This window comes from Hemiscyllium ocellatum, chromosome 7, assembly GCF_020745735.1.
Source record: "Hemiscyllium ocellatum isolate sHemOce1 chromosome 7, sHemOce1.pat.X.cur, whole genome shotgun sequence".
In the NCBI taxonomy this organism is placed as follows: domain Eukaryota; kingdom Metazoa; phylum Chordata; class Chondrichthyes; order Orectolobiformes; family Hemiscylliidae; genus Hemiscyllium; species Hemiscyllium ocellatum.
This window is the reverse complement of record NC_083407.1, coordinates 45628439-45653628: the sequence shown is the minus strand read 5'-3', so window position 1 is coordinate 45653628 and position 25190 is coordinate 45628439. Positions and strand designations below refer to the sequence as shown.

Below are 25190 nucleotides of genomic sequence, written 5' to 3'. Positions count from 1 at the left end.
GGGTTTACAGAGCAGTGTGATGCCAACAACATGGGTTCAATTCCCATCACCAGTTTGAGATTACCATGAAATACTCAACTTCCTCCCTGGTCTGGTGGTCTTCAGGTTAAATCACTACCAGTTACTACTCTCTCTAATAGAAGAGTAGCCCCTGTGGTCTGGTAAGGCTATGGTGACACAACAATAACTGATTCCTTATGAATGAGTTGACTTATCAAGAAAGGCTAAACAGTTTTGATTTTTCTTCAAGGAAGATCAGAGAAAGAAGGGGTGATCATATTCAAACATACTGAAGATGGTTGACAGGACAGATGTTGAAAAGATGATTCCACTCGTGGGAAAATCTCAAACCAGTGGAAGTAGTTAAAGAATAAAGGAACAGTCATTTAAAACTGCAGAACAACCTTGATTATCCAAATGAGGCAGCCGGGGAGTATTTTGTTCAGATTACTGAACATTCGGATAACTGATCTGATCATAAACAATCAACAATTTATGAGGGCCGGTTATCCGAACATACTATGGTTACCCGGCAATACACATCACAATGCCATTTAACTGATAACTGAATCCTGAGTTGCCTAATGCCATTTTTACAGGACCTTGAGATCTTGTTCAGATAATCCAAATTCAGATAATTCATATTCGGATAATCGAGGTTGTACTGTAATATGCAAAATGTAAGTGTAAAATACGTTTACTTTGTTTGCCAGAAAGGTATTGTTTGAGTATGGAGTATAAACTGAGGATGGGACCCAATTGAGGATTATAAGCTTAGGAAGAGCATGACACAAATAGAAATTTAGGATACTAACTGTAAATATTTCCATTTTAACTACCAGACATGTTGTCCTGCATAAAATTTTAGAATGTACGTGGATGACCAGTTGAACCATCCTAACATGGACCAAATGTAAGAAAATGGAACATGTATAGATAGGTCAATACAGACTTGATGGGCTGAAGGAAAGATACACAGGAAATCTGAAGGAAAGATATGCAGGAACCCATCATCAAAGTTGATTGCATTGGCTTGCAATGTATTTCTGCAATTGTTTTTACTTCTGTTAATTACTTTTCCAGATGCCTTTATATTGTATGACTGTATGTCTATGTCAATGCAGCATTAACTACCAATATAAATTGCTAATATAATATTAGAAGTTCTCTCACCTGCTGTTGGCTGAATTGTGAATGCACGATGAGATTGAAGAAAACTGATCTGGAATTCAAAATCAACTGGACAGCTGCATCGCAAAGGGATGTTGATTTCCTTGCTACAAATTTTGAAAAATTAATACTATTAACTTTTGAATTAAAACCATAGGTTATGTTATACCAGTATGGTACACAAATAAATCAATTACTATCATTACCTGAAACAATAATTATTCAGAATTGTAAAGAAGATTATAAGTACATTGAGTCATCGAGAAGTAACATAGAGTCCTTCAAAAGTGTTAATTATGTTATGTACAATATGCTACTTCAAAAGATGATAAAACTATTTTTTTTCAGAAACACTTAAGTTCACTTCCTGGCTATGTTATAAAATTTATGGAAATATTTTCTTCCATCTTATATAACGCTTCAACTTCAGTTACAAATTTTTGCAAGACCAACTGTCTGGTAGATAAAACGGAAAGAGAAGAATAATTGAGGAAAATCAAGAGAAGGAGTTTTATAGAAGAGTTCAAAGGAAGAGTTCCACATCAGGATGTTTTCAGAAAACAAATGTTGGTTATTAACACATGTAATTAAGATGTTTTGATTCTTCTGTTTCCCCAACAATACTAATATATATATTTAGAGTTAGTAGCCTAAATGTCTACTTGGATCTGCCGAATTTGCAAGTTTAAATGAGCAGATCTCACCTGAAATCTGGGTTAAGTTTAATGATGTTAGATCATTGTCCTTTTTATTGACATCTTCACTTCCAGCTCAGCACTGTCCCCATGACTTGTCCTACCTGCCTGTCTTCCTTTTCACCTATCCACTCCACCCTCCTCTCTGACCTATCACCTTCATCCCCACCCCCATCCAACCATTGTACTCTTTGCTATCTTCCCCCACCCTCCTCCCTGACCTATCACCTTCATCCCCTCCCCCATTCACCTGTTGTACTCTATGCTTCTTTCTCCCCACCCCCATCTTCCTCTCATTTATCTCTCCACCCTGCAGGCACTCCGCCTCTATTCCTGATGAAGGGCTTTGCCCGAAACACCGATTTTCCTGCTCCTCAAATGCTGCCTGAACTGCTGTGCTTTTCCAGCACCACTCTAATCTAGAATCTGGTTTCCAGCATCTGCAGTCCTTATTTTTGCCTATCTTTATTTTTACCACCATTTCAGCTGGCTGCATGTAGTATCTACCCATTTTAGACAGTTTAATATAAATGAAGTGAAGTTGGTGTCATGGTGTTAGTTATCTCTGTCTTCTTTCATCTGTCTTATTTGATCTGTTTCATCTCTTGATCTAGTAAAATAGGTATTAAAGATTTTTTTTAAATTCACTCATGGGACATGGTGTTGCTGGCTGGCCAGCATTTTCAACCAAGAAGGTGTTTTGAGCTGCCTTCTTGAATTGCTACAGTCCATATGTTGTTGGTAGACTCACAATACTGTTAAGGAAGGAATTCCATGATATTGACCCAGTGACAGTGAAGGTTTGGCAATTTCCAGGCCAGATAGCAGGCAGGATGGACGGGAACTTGCAGGTGGTGATATTCCTGTGTACCTGCTGCCCTTGTCTTTCTAAATGGAAGTAATCATGGATTTGGAAGGTTCTTTCCAAAGAATTTAGTGAATTTCTGCAGTACATCTTCTAGACAGTATGTACTGCTGCTACTGAATGTCAGTGTTGGAGGAATTGGATGTTTGTTGATGTAATGCGAATCAAGCGGGCTGCTTTGTCCTGGATAGTGTCAAGCTATTTGAGTGTTATTGGAGTTGCACTTATCCAGACAAGTGAGGAATGTTCCATAACATTCTTGATTTGCGACTTGTCAATGGTGGTCAGGCTTTGGGACGTCAAGAGGTGAGTTACTCATTAAAGTATTCCTAGCCTTTGATTAACATCCACTGTATTTATCAGGTGAATCTAGTCATGTTTCTGGTCAATGGTAATCCCAAAGATGTTGATAGTGGGGGACTCAGTGATGTTAACACATTGATTGAATGTAAAGAGACATTAGTTAGATTGACTGTTATTGGAGATGGTCACTTCCTAGTATTTGTTTGATGTGAATGTTACTTTCCACTTGTTAGCCCAAACCTGGATATTGACCAGATATTATTGCTTTTGAAGATGAACTGCTTCACTGTCTGAGGGTCATGAACGATGCTGAACATTATACAATCACCTGCGAACATCCCCACTTCTGACCTTATGATGTAGGTGTTGAGTCAAAGATACGCAGAACACTAGTATTAATTTTGATTGCATGAGCTTAAAATGTCTTTCTTTGAATGCTTTTGTTTCTGTCAATTATTTTACTAGCTGTGTTTGTACCAATTCCTGTGGAGCTGATATTACTGTTGTTCTTTTAGGCCAAGAGCAATGTATTATTGCTGTGCTGTAGTTCTTTTTAAGAAAATGAGAGTCAAGGGAGAGATGTCAGATAGTAGTGCATATATGCACCCACATACTGCCATTATCAGAAAAATAACATACAGACAGAGGCACACATGCCTGAATTTTTCAAAGGAACAATATTTGTGGGTTTTTCACTTTACCAAGTTCGTCATCATTGAGTTGCACTATATGTTCTCTCAGGCTAAATGTATACTCACTGATGGAAAATTATCCTAAAATCAGAACTGCTATAGGTTTATCTCCTATGTTGCTGCTTGCACAGCGTGGTTTAAAGTTAATTTTACAATTCTGTGTAGCTTGTACAACAGCCTCCATGCACTGCAATCAAGAAGAACTGTATCATTTACATTTACAGATAGTTGCATTCCAGTGAACCTTATCAGAAAATCACTTAATCGGAAAAGTGGGGTTGGAACAGACCAGCAAAAAATATCATTCATGATTGCTCAAAAATCACCAAAAGTCTAAAGCAAAGTATAGCATACCATCAATGAAGGTATAAACCATATTTATTAATGAAACAAAAGTAAATTTAGCATGTCATTTAGGGTTATCATGGTGTGTAAGTAAGACTCCCTCTTTCCTGTTAAACGAGCTAGATCACATTCCCTCCTTCTGCTCAAAATGCTTTATGATATCTAGCTTCTCTTCCAGTGTTATAGCTTTTCTTTTGCATTCACCACCTGCAATTTTACCAACAGATGCTTGTGGCCAACATTCTTGTGACTCCATTTTTTCAAAAAAAGGGATAATCAACCTTTCACTGGAAGCTGCTCAATATATTTTTCTCAGAAAGTTGCTCTTTGTGCAGTACCTGCCACAGAAAGCTGCTCTGTTGGCAGCTGACATCAGCACATGCACAGAACGGCATGAAAACCAGAGCTGACATTAATGCATGCACAGAACGGAACGGAATAAAGCACACAAAACAATCACTGCTGGAATTGCACTATTGTAAACAGAGATAAGCATTCTCAAAAATACTGTTCCTTAATTTCTGAGTGAAGCTATAAGTAAATCACACTGCCAGGACATGTGTTATCCAGGAGCCACCTGTACATTCATTTCTGCAGTTCCACAAGTGTTTACAGATATATTACATTTTGGTAAAACAAACAAAGAAAAGACTTACACAATTAAAAGTAGGGCCTTGGACCGTGTTTGAGAACAGAAAGAGACCTAGGGGTTCAGAGACATAATTCTTTGAAGTTTGTACCACATATTGGTAGGATGGTTAAGATGGCATTTAGCATACTTGTTCAGACCTTTGAGTATAGAAGTTGGGATGTTATGTTGAGGTCATACAGGACATTGGTGCAATCTCTTTTGGAGTACTATGTCCGGTTCTAGTCTCCTTGCTATTGGAAGAATATTTTAATTAGGAGAGAGTTCAGAAACTACTTAACGGGATGTTTCTGGGAATGGACAGGTTGAGTTATCAGGAAAAGCTGGGTAGGTTGGGGCTTTTTTCAATGAAGTGTAGGACGTTGAGAGATGACCTTATAGAGGCTTATAAAATAACGAGGGGTACAGATAAGGCGAAGGATTGGTATCTTTTTTCTAGGGTGGAGGATTTCAAGACCAGGGGGCATATTTTTAAGGTCAGATGAGAAAGATTTTAAAAACATATGAAGGGCAATTTCCTTTTTACGCTGAGTGACTCCCATGTGGAATGAACTTCTAGACAAGGTGATGGATGACGGTACAATTACAACATTGAAAAGACATCTAGACAAGTACATGAATAAGAAATATTTGGAAGGATGTCAGCCAAGCGCACCAGGTAGGATTATAGTTAGCATGGACTGGTTGGACCATTCTGAATGACTCTATGTTACTGGCTCAGCAAGGTTTTCAGAATGACTAACATATTTGTACCAATGAGTTAAATGATGCCCTAAGTCGTGTCAGCAAGTTTGCTGAAGCCGTATTAACTATTTGGATTATTGTGTGCTGTTTTTGGTCCATTGCCCAGGAAGGATATACTTGCCAGTAAAGGTTCACCAAACTAATTCCTTGGATAGTACGGCTGTCTTATGAAGAGAGATTAGAGATATTGGACATTATACTCTCACAGTTGGAAGAATGAGACACCGTCTCATAAAACTTATAAAATTTTAGAAGAGATATGTAGAGTAGAAAGGATGATTTTCCTGGATGTGTGGTTTAGAACCCCTTTTCTCAAGAAGAGTGACTGGACTCAAATAGGAATAAAGAATTTCAGAATGACAACCAGTGACAAATGTGGTTCCACAGGGGTCCATGTTGGAACCAGAACTATTCACATTATACATTAACAATCTGGATGAAGGAACTGTGGGCACTGTTGCTAAGTTTGCAGATGACATGAAGATAGGTGGAGGGACAGGTAGTTTTGAGGAAGTGGGGAGACTGCAGAAAGACCTGAACAGGCTACAAGAATGAGCAAAGAAGTGGCAAATGGAATACAATGTTGAAAGGGTGAGGTTATTCACTGGTAAGAAGATTAGAGACACAGACTATTTTTAGAAGACTTAGGGGTCCTAGTTCAGAATTCTCTTAAGGTTAACATGCGGGGTCAGTTGGTAATTTCAGTATTCAGTATATGTGATCTGCCGGTATTGCTCGCAAGACAAAGCTTTTCACTGTGCCTCGGTACACGTGACAATAAAATCAATTCAATGCAAGAGGGCTCAAATACAAAACAGAGATGTACTGCTGAGGCTGTATAAGGCTCTGTTCAGACCACATTTGGAAATATTGTGAGCAGTTTTGGGCCCTGTAGTGTCACTCCCACAGCTCCCCCCAGGACATGATCAAATGGCAGAATAGATTTGATGGGCCTAAGGAGCAAATTCTGCTTCCTTGCCTTTGACTCCACCTTCAATAAACTTATATACTAAAAGTAGATTTTTAATTAAATCAAATCCCTCATTGGAATCAGAATCATCATCTGATCTATTACTTTCTCCTCCTTTACTTTAAGTTTTTGTTTGGTGAACTCATGTTCTCTAAATTCCTTATCTGTAGTTCAGCTTTTTTTAAAAAAATATGTCTCCCACTTTCTCCTCACTTTCCATTTTCTTTTTCCAAACAAATCCTACCAACAACCTCAAATTCTGTGGAATGAACTTCTAAACAAAGCGGCCATTTTATGTCCAGAAGCACCACATTATTTTAAACAAAGGACAGAGATCATTATTAAATCCAGCGAATTAAAATCTTGTCTGAGCCCCCAATTGTCATTATCCTAGCTAATGTTATTAGTGGATAAGTGAGATCTTAGACTGATTTCTGCCTTAATAGATTTTTTTTTAAAATTCAGAAACACAAACACGACATGGTATAGATAATAAAATGTAAGTTTATTATGGAAAAGAAAGGAAAGTAGGGTAGAACAAATTTACATATAACACAATTTGGAAAGACTTTGAAGTACATAGTAAGGAGTACGTTCCTGCCTATCCCTACAATAACACTTTACCATACTCAAATGCCAGGGTGTACTCTATGGCACATCCAAAGGTTCAATTTAACTTTCTTTCTATATTTGGCCTTGAGAATTTGGTAGCCTCTTACTCAATTAGTCACAAAGCTGAGCTCAGAAAGGTTTGTTTCAAATAAACACTTTAGGATTCTAACAAAATACTTCTATTCTGCAACCTTCAAATTAAAATCCTTCTGCTATTTTCTAACAGTTCTAAACTAAATCCTTTCTCTCAATGAAACTGTTTCTTATATCTAACTTCAATCAGGACTTCTGAAAACTGGTAAATAAAAGCTTTCAAAGTATGAATGTTCCATTAATCAATAAAAACCTGATCTTTCTGAACAGGAAGCAAGCTAATACTCTTCAATGTTATTATACCCACTTGTAAAACATTTCCAATGCAAACAACTCATCATACCATGGACTTATTGGTAAAACTCATGGTTCCAGAAATGCAGACAAGCTAAATCATTAAATCCCCTTATAAACACAGTCCAATATTTCAAAATACAAATTCACAAATAAATGATATTGAAGTATAGATAAATCACACAGTGGTAGTCAGTGAGCTGGGTCACAAGATTGAGGAATTCACCACAGTTAATCAGTACCATGTTGCATCTGACATGCATACATTTGGCTGTTTCCCTGGAAATGTTGGTAAATGTCTTGGAGATCCAGGTCCTACACCTTCAATGTCTGCTCCTGTAACTGAGCATACCACTAATTGGTCAATCCATCCTTCAGTCTCAATGCAGGTAGAATTGGGCCCACAACCAAGGCCAAGAGATCCTGGGTGTGGGAAAGAGATTGGGAAATGGTGGACATCATTTGGCGAAAGATCAACATGACCACTCATGCAATTGGTTTGGAGGAAGTGGGAGGATTGGACAGAGAAGTTGTTGAGGGTGAGGACCAGTTCAGCCAGGTGGATGAGGGTGTCAGTGGAAGGGTACTGGTTGGGACGGCGTGACAGGAAGAAACAGAGGGCTTGGAGATCTTCGTCATGGTGGATCAGGGACTGGATGTCCATGGTGAAGATGAGGTATTGAGGGCTGGGGAAACAAAAATCTTGGAGAAGGTGAAGGGCATGGGTGGTATCATGAACGTAGGTGGGGAGTTCCTGTACTAAGGGGGAACAGGACGGTATCAATGTAGGAAGAGATGAGTTCAGTGGGACAGACATGTGATCAACATGTTGGAAATTTTTACCATCTAGCTTGAATTTGAATCATTTATTGTCATGTGTATTCAACATAAATACAGTGAAAAGTGTGTACTGCCGCCATGCATCGGCACTATTCACATTAATGTAGAATAAAATCTTAAAAAGACAATTTAAAGAGAGTCCAAACTTTTCTTCACTGTTAAAGCCCCACTCGAGGCTACACCAGCCCACGCTATGTCACTGCCAGGCAGCCAGTTCAGGCGGAGGCGCCGGTCCTGCTCCAGGCTTCACAGGCTGACTGACCTACTCTGCAGCCACGCTGCCTCTGAAGGCCACACTGTCTCTGAAGATGTCACTGCTGCTTCAGAGCCCACCAAGGCCTAATCTAGTTTCTCAGAGAATGAGAGGAGGATTGAAAATGTTGCAAAAATAATGCAAGCTTGGGCTTTGATGACATGCAAATGCATGGAAGTAGTGTACTCACAGCTCAATAGTGAGATTCTGAAATTGCCACTCAAAGTGTGGTGAGAAAAAACATTATTTGTCTCCCAATTATCCCAGCTTTCCCACTTGGGGAGACCACGGTGAGGAAAATTCCACCTAATCATTTTGTAAATGTATCTTTATTGTCTGCAGTAATATGACTTTCATATGAAAATTTCAAGTATTAACTTCTTTTATTGATGTCATGAGAAAGTTTTTTGATGTCTGAGCCAAAAACATTTGCACATGATTAATGTCAAACTTTTGAAACATGCAAGAAATTATCTTTACAAAAAATTTCTAAAGTTCAATCCGAACCAATCAGTTGCAGTAACAGTAACAGAAAAATTACAGCTAGTGTATTAAATATCCCTACAATGCTAAGAATCCTGTTAGAATAAGTGAACATATGACTTGCTTCATAAAAAAATTTAATTAAATTAATTTTTGCATTATTTTCCTTGCTTTCTATAAATTGATCCATATCTTAACTCATCTCCCTTTGATACAAACAGATTAGAAAACTGTGTGTTTAGAACAAGCCCATATTTGCCTAACATCATCAAATGTATTGCTCATGCAAGTAAGAGATAAGCTAGTGTTAATATTGCATGATTCAAAATGTGACTCCACTTGTACAGTCAGGTGAAACATCACCAATATCTGTGCGAATGGCTGCTATTTTCCTTATTTTTTAGAGTTTACCTTTACTGCCAACAATCTAGTCACGCATTAGTCAAGTAAAATCACTTGTTTTATGTCTTTGACAGTATGATTTAAAATATGTTTCCTTGTGCTGACTGATCCATGTATGAGTGAAATTCAATTGAACGTAACTCAACAGATTGGTTCATATAACAATGGTTACACAAGTGCACAAAATAACGTTTAAATTGGAAGTGTAGTGGACAGGGAAGAAGGTTAACTCAGAGTACAATGGAATCTTGATCAGATAGGTCAATGGGCCAAGGAGTGGCAGATGGAGCTTAATTTAAGTAAATGTGAGGTGCTGCTTTTTGGAAAGGCAAATCAGAGCAGGGGTAATGGTAAGGTACTGGGAAGTGTAGCTGAACAAAGAGACCTTGGAGTGCAGGTTCATAGTTCCTTGAAAGTGGAGTCACAGGTAGATAGGATAGCTTTCCTTTATTGGTTAGAGCATTGAGTATGGGAGTTGGGAGACCATGTTGTGGCTGTCCAGGACATTGGTTAGGCCACATTTGGAATATTGTGTGCAATATGGTTTCCCTCCTATCGGAAGGATATTGTGAAACCTGAAAGATTTACAAAGAAGTTGCCAGGTTTAGAGGATTTGAGCTACTGGGAGAGGCTGAATAGACTAGGGCTGTTTTCCTTGGAGTGTCGGAGACTGAGGAGTGACCTGATGGAGGTTTATAAAATCATGAGGGGCATAGACAGGGTAAATAATACAAGGTCTTTTCCCTGGCATGAAAGAATTCCAGAACTAGAGGGCATAGGTTTAGGGTGAGAGGGAAAAAACTTAAAAAGGATCTAAGGGGAAACTTCATGAAAACGGTGGTGCGTGTTTGGAATAAGCTGCCAGAGGGAGTGGTGGAGGCTGGTTTGATTACAACATTTAAAAGGTGTTTGGATGGGTATATGAATAGGAAGTGTTTAGAGGGATATGGGCCAAGTGCTGGCAAATGGGACTAGGTCAGGTTAGGATATCTGGGCAGCATTGACAAGTTGGACTGAAGGGTCTGTTTCCTTGCTGTATATCTCTATGACTCTATATCTCACAGAATTGAAAGTAATAAAAAGGCACTATTTTCCTGTTGGCAGACTAACTTAGATTTTTTGAAGAAGATTTCTGACAGAATTAATAGAATAGCTTAAGAAAGTATTGAATCTGTCTGTTTTGGTAATTTATCTAATGCCTTTGCTCCGAACTGGACAGGGCATCATTGACGTCCATTTCTCAAAACAAGAAAGTTTTTGCCAGGCTGCATGATTTATGTATCCTGGGTTGGCTGAGCAGGCCAAACCTGGAGCCACAGCTCTTTGGAGAGAATACACACACACACATACACACCCATCCACCCACAAACACACACAGGTGCGCGCGCACATCCACACACACACTCTGCAAGCCCGCTAAAAAGAGACAAACTTTACAGAATATCAGGTGTACAACCTGATAGTTTTTCTCTCTCACAGTCATAAAAGACACCATTTGTGTAGCTGTTGTTTGATGTTCACTGATCTACCTAAACTCAAAGAAATAATGAACCGGTTTGTGAAAGTCTTATGTTGCAGTAGTTGTGTCACTGGGTTAGAAGCTTTGAGTTTGAATCCCATGCCAAAAATCTGTAAGCCACATGTATTCACAAAGTGGTCAAAGAAGTTGGTAATCAACCTGTAAATCTTCTAATAAATCTGATGGATGTCATTTAAAAGTCAGATAGACCTCTGGTCAGGCATCCTGCAGACCCATTGCAGTACTCTGCCCAGAAGTGTGGAGTATTGGGTAGAAACCCTAAGAAAAAGGAGGAGAGAGAAGGCAGACAGACAGAGACACAGTTTGTATTTTCCTACTTTCTATAACTAACAGCAGTATTGCTGACATTTTGAATAAGTAAAACTAATCTACTCCAAACACCTGTTTTTTGACTCCTCTATAACTTCTGCCAAAGGAACCACAACTTGGAAAATGAACAGGTGAATTCAGCAAGCCACAAACTGAAATTACTAATAACTTACTAGCCAGACAGATCACTTTGACTGTCTCTTGTATTATCACATGTGCAATGATATTCTTAAGTCAAAAGATCATAGTTCCATTTCTGCATTTTAGTTCAGAAATTCATAAAACAGTCTCTGACTCTCCAACAACACTCAAAACCAGCTACAGTTCTTTAACATTGTATAAATGTTCATTCTTCACTTGCTGGAAAAGATTGCATATTCTTAGGGATACGAATCTTGGAGCAACAAAAGTAAACATCCTAGTAGCGCGCACTAATTGCAATTATTTTATCCCAATGATGTTTTGTTTAAAATCTGAACCTCAAATTCTTTGAAATTATTTTGAAATGTATACTTAATAGGTACAGGATCAGTGGTGCTGGAAGAGCACAGCAGTTCAGGCAGCATCTAACGAGCAGTGAAATCGACGCCTTGGGCAAAAGCCCTTCATCAGGAATAAAGACAGTGAGCCTGAAGCGTGGAGAGATAAGCTAGGGGAGGGTGGGGTGGGGAGAGAGTAGCATAGAGTACAATGGGTAGGTGGGGGAGGGGATGAAGGTGATAGGTCAGGGAGGAGAGGCTGTAGTGGATAGGTGGAAAAGGAGCTAGGCAGGTCGGACAAGTCCGGACAAGTCTGGACAAGTCATGGGGACAGTGCTGAGCTGGAAGTTTGAAACTAGAGTGAGGTGGGGGAAGGGGAAATGAGGAAACTGTTGAAGTCCACATTGATGCCCTGGGGTTGAAGTGCTCTGAGGCGGAAGATGAGGCGTTCTTCCTCCAGGCGTCTGGTGGTGAAGGAGGCCCAGGACCTCCATGTCCTCGGCAGAGTGGGAGGGGGAGTTGAAATGTTGGGCCATGGGGCGGTGTGGTTGATTGGTGCACGTGTCTCGGAGATGTTCCCTAAAGCACTCTGTTAGGAGGCGCCCAGTCTCTCCAATGTAGAGGAGACCGCATCAGGAGCAACGGATACAATAAATGATATTAGTGGATGTGCAGGTAAAACTTTGATGGATGTGGAAGGCTCCTTTAGGGCCTTGGATAGAGGTGAGGGAGGAGGTGTGGGCACAGGTTTTACAGTTCCTGCGGTGGCAGGGGAAAGTGCCAGGATGGGAGGGTGTGTCGTGGGGGGGGGGCGTGGACCTGACCAGGTAGTCACGGAGGGAACGGTCTTTGCAGAAGGTGGAAAGGGGTGGGGAGGGAAATATATCCCTGGTGGTGGGGTCTTTTTGGAGGTGGTGGAAATGTCGGCAGATGATTTGGTTTATGCGAAGGTTTATGGGGTGGAAGGTGAGCACCAGGGGCGTTCTGTCCTTGTTACTGTTGGAGGGGTGGGGACTGAGGGCGGAGGTGCGGGATGTGGACGAGATGCATTGGAGGGATCTTTAATCACGTGGGAAGGGAAATTGCGGTCTCTAAAGAAGGAGGCCATCTGGTGTGTTCTATGGTGGAACTGGTCCTCCTGGGAGCAGATACGGCGGAGGCAGAGGAATTGGGAGTACAGGATGGCATTTTTGCAAGAGATAGAGTGGGAAGAGGTGTAATCCAGGTAGCTGTGGGAGTCTGTGGGTTTGTAAAAAATGTCAGTGTCAAGTCTGTCGTCATTAATGGAGATGGAGAGGTCCAGGAAGGGGAGGGAGGTGTCAGAGATGGTCCAGGTAAATTTAAGGTCAGGGTGGAATGTGTTGGTGAAGTTGGTGAATTGCTCAACCTCCTCGCGGGAGCACAAGGTGGCACCAATGCAGTCATCAATGTAGCGGAGGAAGAGGTGGGGAGTGGTACTGGTGTAATTACGGAAGATCGATTGTTCTACATAGCGAACAAAGAGGCAGGCATAGCTGGGGCCCATACGTGTGCCCATGGCTACCCCTTTGGTCTGGAGGAAGTGGGAGGATTCAAAAGGAGAAATTGTTAAGGGTGAGGACCAGTTCGGCCAAACGAATGAGAGTGTCGGTGGAAGGGTTCTGTTGGGGACGTCTGGAGAGGAAAAAACGGAGGGCTTGGAGGCCCTGGTCATGGCAGATGGAGGTGTAGAGGGATTGGATATCCATGGTGAAGATGAGGCGTTGGGGGCCGGGGAAACAGAAGTCTTGTAGGAGGTGGAGGCGTGGGTGGTGTCTCGAACACATGTGGGGAGTTCCTGGACTAGGGGGGATAGGACAGTGTCGAGGTAGGTAGAGATGACTTCAGTGGGGCAGGAGCATGCTGAGACAATGGGTCGGCCAGGGTGGTCAGGCTTGTGGATCTTGGGAAGGAGGTAGAACCAGGCAGTGCGGGGTTTACCTTAATAGGTACATCACAAACTATACATCAGGACCAAGCAATTTAATTTGTTTGATAACTTCAACAATGGTTGAAATACTTCTTTGTTTTCTGAAGATAACTGGTTGTGCTGTGAACAATTCCAATTCAGTAACTCTGCATCACACTTTTCAACCATTGGTCTGTATATGATGTTTCAACATTTATAGTGGAGAAGGAAAAGACTGGGAATGATGGAAAGGAAACAGGGAGGACACATGCAGCCGACTCAGAAATGTAACCTGACCCAAGGCTACAGTCCCAGGTCAAACCGTACTATTCATAAATTGGATGTGTTACCGGATGCTGAGTTAAGCCTCAGATCTCTATCTCACACACATCAGCTGTTTCCATGTTTGTAATATCACCCATGTTCGACCTGTCAGTTTTGTTGCTGGTGGAAACCAAGCACTGTCCCCATTTTCTCAAGGCTCAACTTTTTCTCTTTTCTCCCAGTCAGCTTTGAATTCTCTCCTTTGCACAAGCTTCAAGATTTCCAAACTTCTGCTCCTTCTGTCCTATCCTAAAATTTCTTTGAACCATCAGTGGGTTTTGAGATATACCTGGGTCAGATTGAGGGATTTGGGTTTAATTGAGTGGGTCGCCTAATCAAGGGAGGGGAGCTTTGAGGTCCCCATCAAAGGCCCTGTTAGGGGCTAGGGATTGGGGGAATCTGTAGCAGCGGATCAAAAACACAGGATTGGATATTGCAGCCCTTCCGAATGAAGGGCTCTGGCCCAAAACGTCGAATTTCCTGTTCCTTGGATGCTGCCTGACCTGCTGTGCTTTAACCAGCAACACATTTTCAGCTCAGGATTGGATATTGCAGGCCTTGTATTAATGTGGGACGGTCATAGGCCGGAAGTGTGCTGGTAGGTGAAGAGTGGGAGGAAACAACAATTTGCTGGGTTGAGAGTATTGAAATCCAGGTTGAATTGGGGCTGGGATCGAAAGTCTTAGGTAGTTTTAGTAGGTTTGGGAGAGTGTGCACGGGAGATAGAAAAGGTCTGGGGAGAGGGTAAGTGGTTCTGGTGATTAGTGGATTGTGGTTTGTGGTAGGGAAAACAACCAGATCCAAAGTGCAGGAGGATGCTCTGATGTCAGCAGGGGGGGCAGAGATGGGCAAGTGCCCAAAGACAGAGCCTCCTAAGACAAGCATCTGGATCCTGTGGGAACCTGTAAAGACACTCATGTGCTAAATTTGTCAATTTTTCATCTCGTTTCATCATATTTTCAGTTCAATGAGCTGCCGGGTTTCTCAATACTCAGGAAACATGACTATTATAATCAGGCTCACAATATTATTATCAGATTTTATGTTCCAACCTGGCTCCTTGGAGGAGTTTGGCTATTTACCCACTTCATGGCCTCTCAAAGCCACAATTGGGAGGTTGGGTTGGAGGTGGGTTTGAGTTGGGAAATAGATTTTGTGGTCTTTAACCCAAAATCCCTTTCTTTCTTCCAAATGAAAACACCCTACTTTTCACAATTATTGCATGTTATTTCATTCTTTCATTTCATTCTCCCAGTTTCTCCATCCCTGTTGCATCTGTTAGTATAATGCCACTTCCCACAAGGCCGCCTCGAACATGATCTCTTTATCCTCAATCGAGGAATACTTCATGAGGTATGTTGTCCAAAGATAAATGCAGTAGTCCAAATAGATTCTGACCAATGTACTATTCTACTGATGCATTAATTTCTTCCTTTTATAATTCAAGCACCTTGAGATATGGGCGAACATTCCATTAACCTTTCTCATTGCTTTTTGCAATGGTTCAGTGACTTTTAAAGATTTATTTATTTAGCGTTTGAAATCACTTTGCTCCTCTACAGTTCCAACTTTCTACACCCCAGTCCAACACCGGCATCTCCAAATTATTCTACAATATCTTTACCTACAATAAAAGTTACAAAAACTTTCAAATTCTTTATCTTCAGTATCTGGTGCAAACAGTTCACCAAATTCGTTCTGTGGCATTTTGGCTATGGTATCATCATAAGGATCCCATTTCTGATCAGACTGGCTGCTTTCATTTGCAGAATCAATCTTCCACAACAAATCCTCTTTCTCTCCACCCAATCCACATATTGTTTGAAGTTGAAGGGTGGTGAGGTTGACTACCATTGACATTAAGGCAGCATTTAATTTAAGTGACTTTAAGAAGCTCAAGCAAGACTAGAGTCAATGGAAGCGAGGAAGAACTGTCTGCCTATTGGAGTCATACCCACCACAAAGAAAGTGGTTGTTGTTATAAGCCAATCATGCCCTACACCACAAAATGGCTGAAGGTGTTTCTCAGTAGACGTTCCAGGATGACTTCACCAATAATATTCCCTCCGACAAAGTCAAACTAGGGGCGTGCTGAGTTAAGGTTAAGTTCAGTGTTCAGTTTGATTCACAACTTCTCAGATACTGAAGCAGTTTGTGCATGGATGCAATATGAGCCGGACAATATTCAGCCTTGGTGCAGTAAGAAGCAAGTAGCATATCCCTGATAATCTTTCAATCTATTTCTGCCTTAAAAATAATGAAAAAGTCTGCTTCCACCATCTTTCTAGGTAGAGAGATTCAAAAACTCACTACCTTCGAAGAAAAAGCTTTGCCTAAATTATGTTTTGATTGGACAACTCTGATTTTTAAACAGAGACCCATAAAAGGAAACATCCCCACCCCTTGTTAAGACCCCTGAGGATTTGATGTGTTTCAATCAAGGCATCTTTTAATATTCTAAACCCCAGTGAATACAAGACTATCTTGTGCAAACTTTCAACATATGACAACCTGCCTATTCCAGAGACGAGAGTAAAATCTTCTCTGAACTGCCTCCAGTAACTTACATCCTCCCTTAAACAAGATTTGGAGGTGCTGGTGTTGGATTGGGGTAGACAAAGTTTTTAAAAATCACACAATACCAGGTTATAGTCCAACAGATTTATTTGGAAGCACTAGATTTTGGAGTGCTACTCCTTCATCAGGTGGTTGTGGAGCATAAGATAGTAAGATACAGAATTTATAGCAAAAGTTTACAGTATGATGCAAATGAAATTATATATTGAAAAAGACTGGGTTGTTTGTTACGTCTCTCATCTTTTAGAATGACCATGCTAGTTTCAGTTCTTTCTTATGTAAATCCCAGAACTTTTTTAATGTTACATTCTCAAGTGAACTTTAATAATTGGTGCCATGTCAGCTCAGATAATGCATTGAAAGTGTAAGGTTAAAGTCTGTCTGTCTGTGTCACAATGTGCAGACTGATTCTATTTCGAAAAAATGGATTTACAGAATCTTACATGGATTCGTGCACGTTTTGAGCGAAACTAAATGTAATTCTGCAAGTACAAATTCACCTCACAAACCTTTATGTGTGTGCGTGCATGTGGGTGCGTGTGTGTGTGTGTGGTGGTGGGGGGGGGGCGGTGTGAGTGTCTGTGAGAGAGTGTATGTATGTGTATGTGTGTGAGTGTAAAGGCATGTAAGTCTGTGAGAGGATGCGTGTGTGGGTATCCCATGGAATGGCCTCAACCAGGACCTTAGCTTCATGTCACACTACAGTTGACTCCACTGCGCACGTACACACACACACACACACACACACACACACACACACACACACACACACACACACACACACACACACACACACTTTTGCCATACGCATTCCACCACTCTCACATCCACACACGTACCTTCTCACAGGCTTATACCCATTCACACTCAGACCATACTCATCGACATTCACATGCCCCCCCACACATGCACGCACACAGGTGAGTTTAAAAGCATAAAGGTAGATAAATCTCCAGGACCTGATCAAGTTTATCCTAGGGTATTGTGGGAAGCTAAGGAAGAATTGCTGGGCCTCTAGTGGAGATATTTGTATCATCTATATCCACAAGTGACATGCCAGAAGGAGAGTGGCTAATATTGTGCCTTTATTTAAGAAAGGCTGCAAAGAGAAACCTTGGAACTATGGACTAAAGAATCTGACATCAGTGATTGGTAAGTTGTTGGAGGGGTTTCTGAGACTTAGGATTTACATGCATTTGAAGAGGCAAGGACTGTTTAGAGATAATGACCATGGTTTTGTGCGTGGAAAATTGGATCTCACAAACTTGATTTGAGTTGTTGAGTATGTAACCCAGAAATTAGATGAGGGCAGAATGGTAGATTCATCTACATGGAAATCAGTAAGGCCTTTGACAAGTTACTGCATGGTAAACTGATTTGCGAGGTTAGATCACATTGGATTCAGGGAGAGATTGCCAATTGTATACAAAATTGGCCTGAAGGTAGGAGACAGATGGTGGTGGTTTTTTTGGACTGAAGGCCTGCGACCAGCAATGTTCCACAGGATCAGTGTTGGATCCACTGTTTGTTAATTATAAATGACTCACATGAGAATATAGGAAGTATGGTTACTAAGTTGTAGAAGACACCAAAGTTGTTAACATTTTCGACAGAGGAAGTTATCTAAGATTACAAAGAGATATTGATCAATTGGGCTAATGGGCCAAGGAATGGCAGAGGGGGTTTAATTTAGATAAATTTTGAGATGTAGCATTTTGATAAGATAAACAAGGGCAGAGCTTACACAATTACACAATTAATGGTAGGGCCCTGGGGAGGGTGCGACGGTGTTGTTGTCAGCATGTTGAAGCTCCAAGATGGAGATGGTGGAGATGGTGAACAGAGTGTGTGCAATGATGCAGCCCTGCTTGACCCTGTCTCCACAGTGAAAGGTTCACACCACAGTTGCTAAGCAATGTCACAGACATGTCACAATGCAACAGTCTCAGCATCCTAATGAAGTTATCAGAGTAGCAGTGGTTAACTGGGTGAAAGGCGTTAATTAGGTAAATGAAGACCATGTAAAGTGGTTGTTCCCATTTCTGACATTTTCTTGTAATTGATGTGATGTGAAGATCATGTCTGTTGTTTCTCTGGACAGATGGAAGCCACACTGCAACTCAAGGAATATATCCTCAGGTAACAGCAGAAACCTATTGGCAAGGACATGTGAAAGTACTTTGCCAGTGGTTGACAGAAGGGAGCTTCTGTATTTCCCAGTCAGCCTCATCACCCTGTTTGAAAATGGTCACAATCAGAGCCACACTGAGCTCCGAGGGGAGTTCTTCTTTGAGCCAAATCTTCAAGAACCAAACATGTATGAGTTCATGGAGCTGTGGGCCACCTCTCTTTCAGGATATCTGCAGGAATCTCATCACAATCAGCAGCCTTGTTGTTTCTTAGGCTCATTATGGCATTTTACACTTCAGTCAGACTGGGATGTTCTCCCACGACACCTTGCACTGGTTGATGATTTCCCAGTTAACATTGGTATTATGGTTGAGGGGTTCTTGTAAATGCTCTCTCCAGTGGGTGTTTATTTCCTCATCGTCATTATGCAGTTTTTGTGCATCTTTCACGTGCATGGAATTTAGACCACAGACTGTGTATTGCTTTGTTTGTGCTAAAGAAGCCTCTTGTGTCACCGACTCAATCTGCTGGATTTCCAAGGCCTTATCAGTTGACTAATGGTTCTGAGCTCCCTATCGTCTTCTGGACATCAGCCTTAGCTTTGGCATTGGTCCTTCCTTTGCCCTTGCAGTTTTTGTCATTATGCCAGTCAGAAAGACTGTTCTTTTCTTAGAAATGAGCTGTTCAATTTCGATGTCATTCTTAACAAACCAGTCCCGATAGTTTCTGGTCTTGTACCCGAGAATGTTATTGCAAGTACTGAGAATGGTTGATTTAAGCAGACTCCAGTATTCTCCTCTGGGTATTCCTGAAGTCAGTTTTTAGCAAGTGATGCCAGTAGATGTTGCATAATGACCATGTCACCCAGGCTCTCGATGATAAGTCTTGGCTTTTCTGAACCCTCCTCTTTCTGTATGATCTGATAGACATTGTGGAATGGATAAGGCAATGATCAGTCCAGCAGCCATCTGAGCCAATCATAGTCCTAGCAGTATTCACATCCCAGCAGTCCCTGGAGCGAACAATGACATAATCAGTGAGATGCCATGGTTTCGAGTATGGGTGCATCCAAGATGTTTTGGATTTGTTTTTCTGCTGGAAGAGTGTATTTGTGATGGTGAGGTTGTACTATGCACATTTTGTGAGAAGGAGTTGATATTGCTAATACTTTTCCTTTCTATGGTGCCATTCCAACAGTTATGATCTCAACCAATCCTGCCATTTAAATCTCCAAAAAGAATTACCTTGTCCTCTTTGAGGATCCTTGACAATAGCGTGTCAAAGTTGGCATTAAATATCTCATTTACGTCCTCCTCTAAGTCAAAGGTTCGGCTTACGCGCTCACAATTGTAGCCATCTGATTGTTAGAGAGCATCAAGTGAATGTTCATGAGTCAGTCATTGATCCTCACAGGAAGTTTAGAGAGGCAACTCATGAGCTTGTTCTTAATTGTGAATCTAACACCCTGAGTTCTAAGCTCATCAGCAGCCTTCCCCATCCAGAAGAAGGTGTAACCACCTTTTGCCTCCTTTGGTTGCACACTTTGTCTGCAAAGCAGGTTTCAGAAAGAGCAGCCAGGTTGATCTGGCATCGCTTCAGTTCTCTGGCTCTGATTGCAGTTCTTCTCTCAGGTTGGACACTGTTAGCTCAGTTCATCAGGGGTTTTACATTTCAGGATCCAAAGTTTATTATTCTTCATCTCTGACTGTACGTGGATGATCCCTCTGGACGTGGTAATCCAGTCAAGCATTTTAGAGTCATAGAGTCATTGGGATGTACAGCATGAAAATAGACCCTTCAGTCCCACTGGTCTATGTTGACCAGATATCCTAACCTAATCTAATCCCATTTGCCAGCACGTGGCCCATATCCCTCGAAACATTTCCTATTCATATACCTATCCAGAAGCCTTATAAATGTTGTCATTGTACCTGCCTCCACCACTTCCTCTGGCAGCTCATTCCATACATGCACTACCCTCTGCATGAAAACATTGCCTCTTAGGATCCTTTTAAATGTTTCCCCTCTCACCCTAAATCTATGCCCTCAAGTTCTGGACTCCTCCAGTTAAAAAAACCTTGTCTATTTATCCTATCTATGCCCCTCATGATTATATACACCTCTATAAGTCACCCCTCAGCCTCCGATACTCCAGGGAAAGCAGTGCCAGCCTTTTCAACCTCTCCCTATACCTCAAGTCCTCCAACCCTGGCAACATCCTTGTAAATCTTTTTTGAACCCTTTCAAGTTTCACAATATCCTTCCAATAGGAGGGAAACCGAAATTGCACACAATATTCCAAAAAGTGACCTAACCAATGTCCTGTACAGTTGCAACATGAGCTCCCAACTCCTGTACTCAATACTCTTTCCAAAAAAGGAAAGCATACCAAATGTCTTCTTCACTCTCCTATTGACCTGTGACTCCACTTTCAAAGAACTATGAACTGTACTCCAAGGTCTCTTTGTTCAGCAATACACCCCAGAACTTTACAATTGAGGGTATAAGTCTGGCTCTGATTTGCCTTTCCAAAATGCAGCACCTCACATTCATCTAAATTAAACTCCACCTGCCACTCCTCAGCCTATTGGCCCCTCTGATCAAGTTTTGAGGTGATCATTAGGGCACCTTTTCCAACCCTCTCCCCAACTGGGGTAAACAAAGCGGATCCTGTACAGGGCTGCTCAGTCATGGGAACAGCTACTGAAATGCACAAACTGCCTCATTCAGGAATAAAGCAATCAAATATGATACTCTGTGCCTAATGTGTCAGTTGTGCCCAGGGGCGTCCAGATATCACAATCCTGCCTCCACCCCGCCACTAGCGGATTGCCATCAGACTTTTGTCCAGGATGTATGAAGGGCTGGTACCTCTTGAGAGGAAGCTTGAGCACGTATCTTTTAATGTGGGGAGGCTGGTGCACTGACAAGTCACCACATGGACTTTGGTAGATAGGGATCGAAGCCCAGTGGCATGGAGACCAAGACGACTGGACAGTAAATTATAGGAGATTTGGAGAAAACATTTTTCACCCAGGGGCTGGTGGATATGCAGAATGCAGTGCCTGGGAGGGTAGTTGAGGCCGGAAATCTAAAAACTTTTAGGAAGTAAAACATTTTACTTTCAAAACTGCAGCTTCTAGAAACCTGAAACAAAATCAGAAATTGCTGGAGAAATTCAGCAGGCTGGGTAGCTTCTATGGAGAGAACGCCTAGTTAACATTTTTAGTTCCACTCTGATGAAGGATTAGTGAACGCAAAATGTTGACCGTGCTTTCTCTCCACTGTTACTACCCAACCTTTAAAAAATACCAGGTTGAGCACTTGAAATGCCATAAAATTCAAGTCTATGGAACAAGTGCTAGCAAGTGGGACTAGTGTAGATTTAGAATAGTTTTGTTGGTGCAGATTTGAGGGCTGAAGGGCCTCTTCTGTACTGTATGATTCTGTGATAGAATACACTCCACTTGCCTGAATAAATTGAGCTCCACTAACACTCATGAAGCTCGATATCATCCAGGATAAAGCAAAAAGAGAAACAGGACACAGATAAAGAACAGCAGGTTCCTGGGAACAGTATGACATGCAACATCCAAGTCACCACTACCATGATTTGGATTTTTATATTGTAATTCCTTAATTGTCACTGGATTAAATTCCTGGAACCCTCTTACCAAACTACATTACCAGTATACGTTCAATAGACAGACTGCAGTAGTTCAAGAAAGCAGCTCACCGTCACCTTCTCAAAAGTAATTAGGAAATTGAGGAGAAAGTGAGGTCTGCAGATGCTGGAGATCAGAGCTGAAAATGTGTTGCTGGAAAAGCGCAGCAGGTCAGGCAGCATCCAAGGAACAGGAAATTCGACGTTTCGGGCATAAGCCCTTCATCGGGAGTGGTAAGCCCTTCATCAGGAATGGCCCTTCCTGATGAAGGGCTTATGCCCGAAACATCGAATTTCCTGTTCCTTGGATGCTGCCTGACCTGCTGCGCTTTTCCAGCAACACATTTTCAGCTAATTAGGAAATTGACCATACATGCTCACCTGGTCCATGATGGTCATGCAGCATGAAAAAATAAATTTGTAGATCTTTGGGTAGATCTTCAGATGGAGGGAAAATTGGAGGCTGGAGAGGTTAGGAATTTGGAAAACAAAGAGAAGATGAGAAGTGGGAGTAGGAAAGAAGAGATTGGAGACCCAAATGCTTATTGGAATTGGGATTAAGGGGAAATTGGATCCAAAAAGCAGCTGAAAACTCTCAAGAAGAGATTGGATAGGTCAAAGTGTGAGGATTAGAAAGGTTGGAGAATTCCAGTCATGGTGAATGGGTGAAATGTAAGCTCGTTCTAGGAGGTAAGTGGAAATAACAGTTCCGGTATCCAGCACTCCCCACCTCCCTGCAGCCATTTGATTGTCCAAGGCTAAAAAAATTCAACTGGCCAGCGTTAAGTTTGTAACGGTGAGAAAATAAGGCCGGAGCCTCCTTCAAATACTAATTTATCTGTTAGATTGCTTAAAGCAGGTTAGTTGCCTATAATCTACTCTGCTTCCATTAAAACTAAAAATAGGTTGGTAATAAGTTCATTGGCATCAGGATTCAGATTTTTACATTATTTTGTCACACTCGACCCAAACTCATGACTATTATTGGGTTAAAATTCTTCCCATTCTACATCTTATGTAGCTTGACTAAGTATGACAAGTAATCATTAGTTGTCAAGTTTCTATATGTAAATCATGACCTAAAATATCACTTTTTAGAATCCCTATATTGTGGAAACAGGCCCTTTGGCCAAACAAGTCTACACTGACCCTCCAAAGAGTAACTCACACATATCCATTCCCCTACCTCTGATCAATGCACCTAGCCTACACATCCCTGAATACTATGGGCAATTTAGCATAGCCAGTTCACCTAACCTGCATGTCTTTGGGCTGAGGGAGGAAATCAGAGCACCCAGAAGAAACCCACGCAGACACGGGGAGAATGTGCAAACTCCACACAGAGAGTAGCCTGAGGCTGGAGTTGAATCAGAGTCCCTGGTGCTGTGAGGCAGCAATGCTAACCACTGAGCCACTGTGCCTTATTCTGTGTCAGACTCTAATGTAAATGTCCCTCCAGTTTTGTGATGGTTAGAAAGTGAACTAGCTACTTTCACAATTAATAAAAAGAATAGGCAATAAACAGTCTAGACTGTGATACCCATGCACTACAAGAGGAAAAACAATTGTGACACCTTTTGACCCAGAAGCAATATAATGAAGAAAACTTGTAATCTCTTTTAAATGTCTGTGAAGTCTATAATTGCTTTAAAAACATTTTAAAAAGGATTGTTGTTGAGTTGGCTTCATTTGTAATGAGATAAACTGAAATTTTCTTGGATCCATGGAATCTGGTGAACCTTGGCCTGAAAGCAATACCAATATCAATGCCATGTGGCCAGACACAAGGTAGAGATGCAGACACAAAGGAAGGCTACAATAGAGGAGTAGAGAGCGAAAGTGATCAGTCTACAGATATAGAGCAAGAGACAGTGAAACATACTAAATTATTGTGACAAGCAACACATCCCTGTCTGGAAGAGGCCATTTCCTCCTTTTGGTTGAAAAGAAGGAAAAAGCTCTTGGAAGGATGTTGTTGTCTGGCTAAATAGCTTGAAGAGTTCCATATTTTATGAGATGTGGCCAAACTTTGAACAAGGATATTGATGGTTAACTGGTTGAAAAGGATCCCTGGAAAATTACATAATCAAAAGTCCCATGACTCAATGGTAGATAAGTTTTATAATAGTTGCCTTGCTGACATTAATCATACCTATCATACTTAAACATGCAGACTGTTATGGATAAGACTTTTGACATACCCTTTGTGAGTGAAGACCACCATATTGTGCAATCGTGTAGTTATAGAATGCCATACATGGTAAAGGGTAATGTTTGGGTTGTGCAAGTTGTATCTTTCTTGTATTGACTATTTAAATTGTTTTTTTATAATATGATTTTTATATGATATATCATTATGTGTTTCTTAATTCATTTGATTTGCATTTGTTCTGATTCATGTTCAAGTAAAAAAAATGATAAAAAGTGACACTTTATTGGTAGTTTCTTCATTTGTGGGTCCTTTTTTAAGTTGATTATTGTGGTTTATTTATCTGCTGTCAGGATCATAACTAAATGTAGAATCAAATTCAAGTTCAATGAAACTATGAACATGTGCATCATTTAGTAATAATAAAATATCTGAAAGTGTCAACATATAGACTCTCATCAAACTTCGAGTAAAAAATGAGGTCTGCAGATGCTGGAGATCACAGCTGCAAATGTGTTGCTGGTCAAAGCACAGCAGGCCAGGCAGCATCTCTATTCCTGAGATGCTGCCTGGCCTGCTGTGCTTTGACCAGCAACACATTTGCAGCTCTCATCAAACTTCATCTGTCATAGGTTCATTTGGTCAATTCTATCTATATTATTTTTCAACTTTCTTGTCCTA

At 41.1% G+C, this 25190-nt stretch overlaps 1 protein-coding gene across 1 annotated transcript in view; it reads right to left on the bottom strand.

Moving 5' to 3' along the window:
* The window catches only part of cfap221 (cilia and flagella associated protein 221), a 194242-nt gene that overhangs the window by 154852 nt on the left and 14200 nt on the right, over positions 1–25190 (bottom strand). The window contains exon 6 of the mRNA XM_060827750.1: positions 1174–1277. Within this exon, the coding sequence (XP_060683733.1) occupies positions 1174–1277 (104 nt within the window). The remainder of the gene's footprint in view (positions 1–1173; positions 1278–25190) is intronic.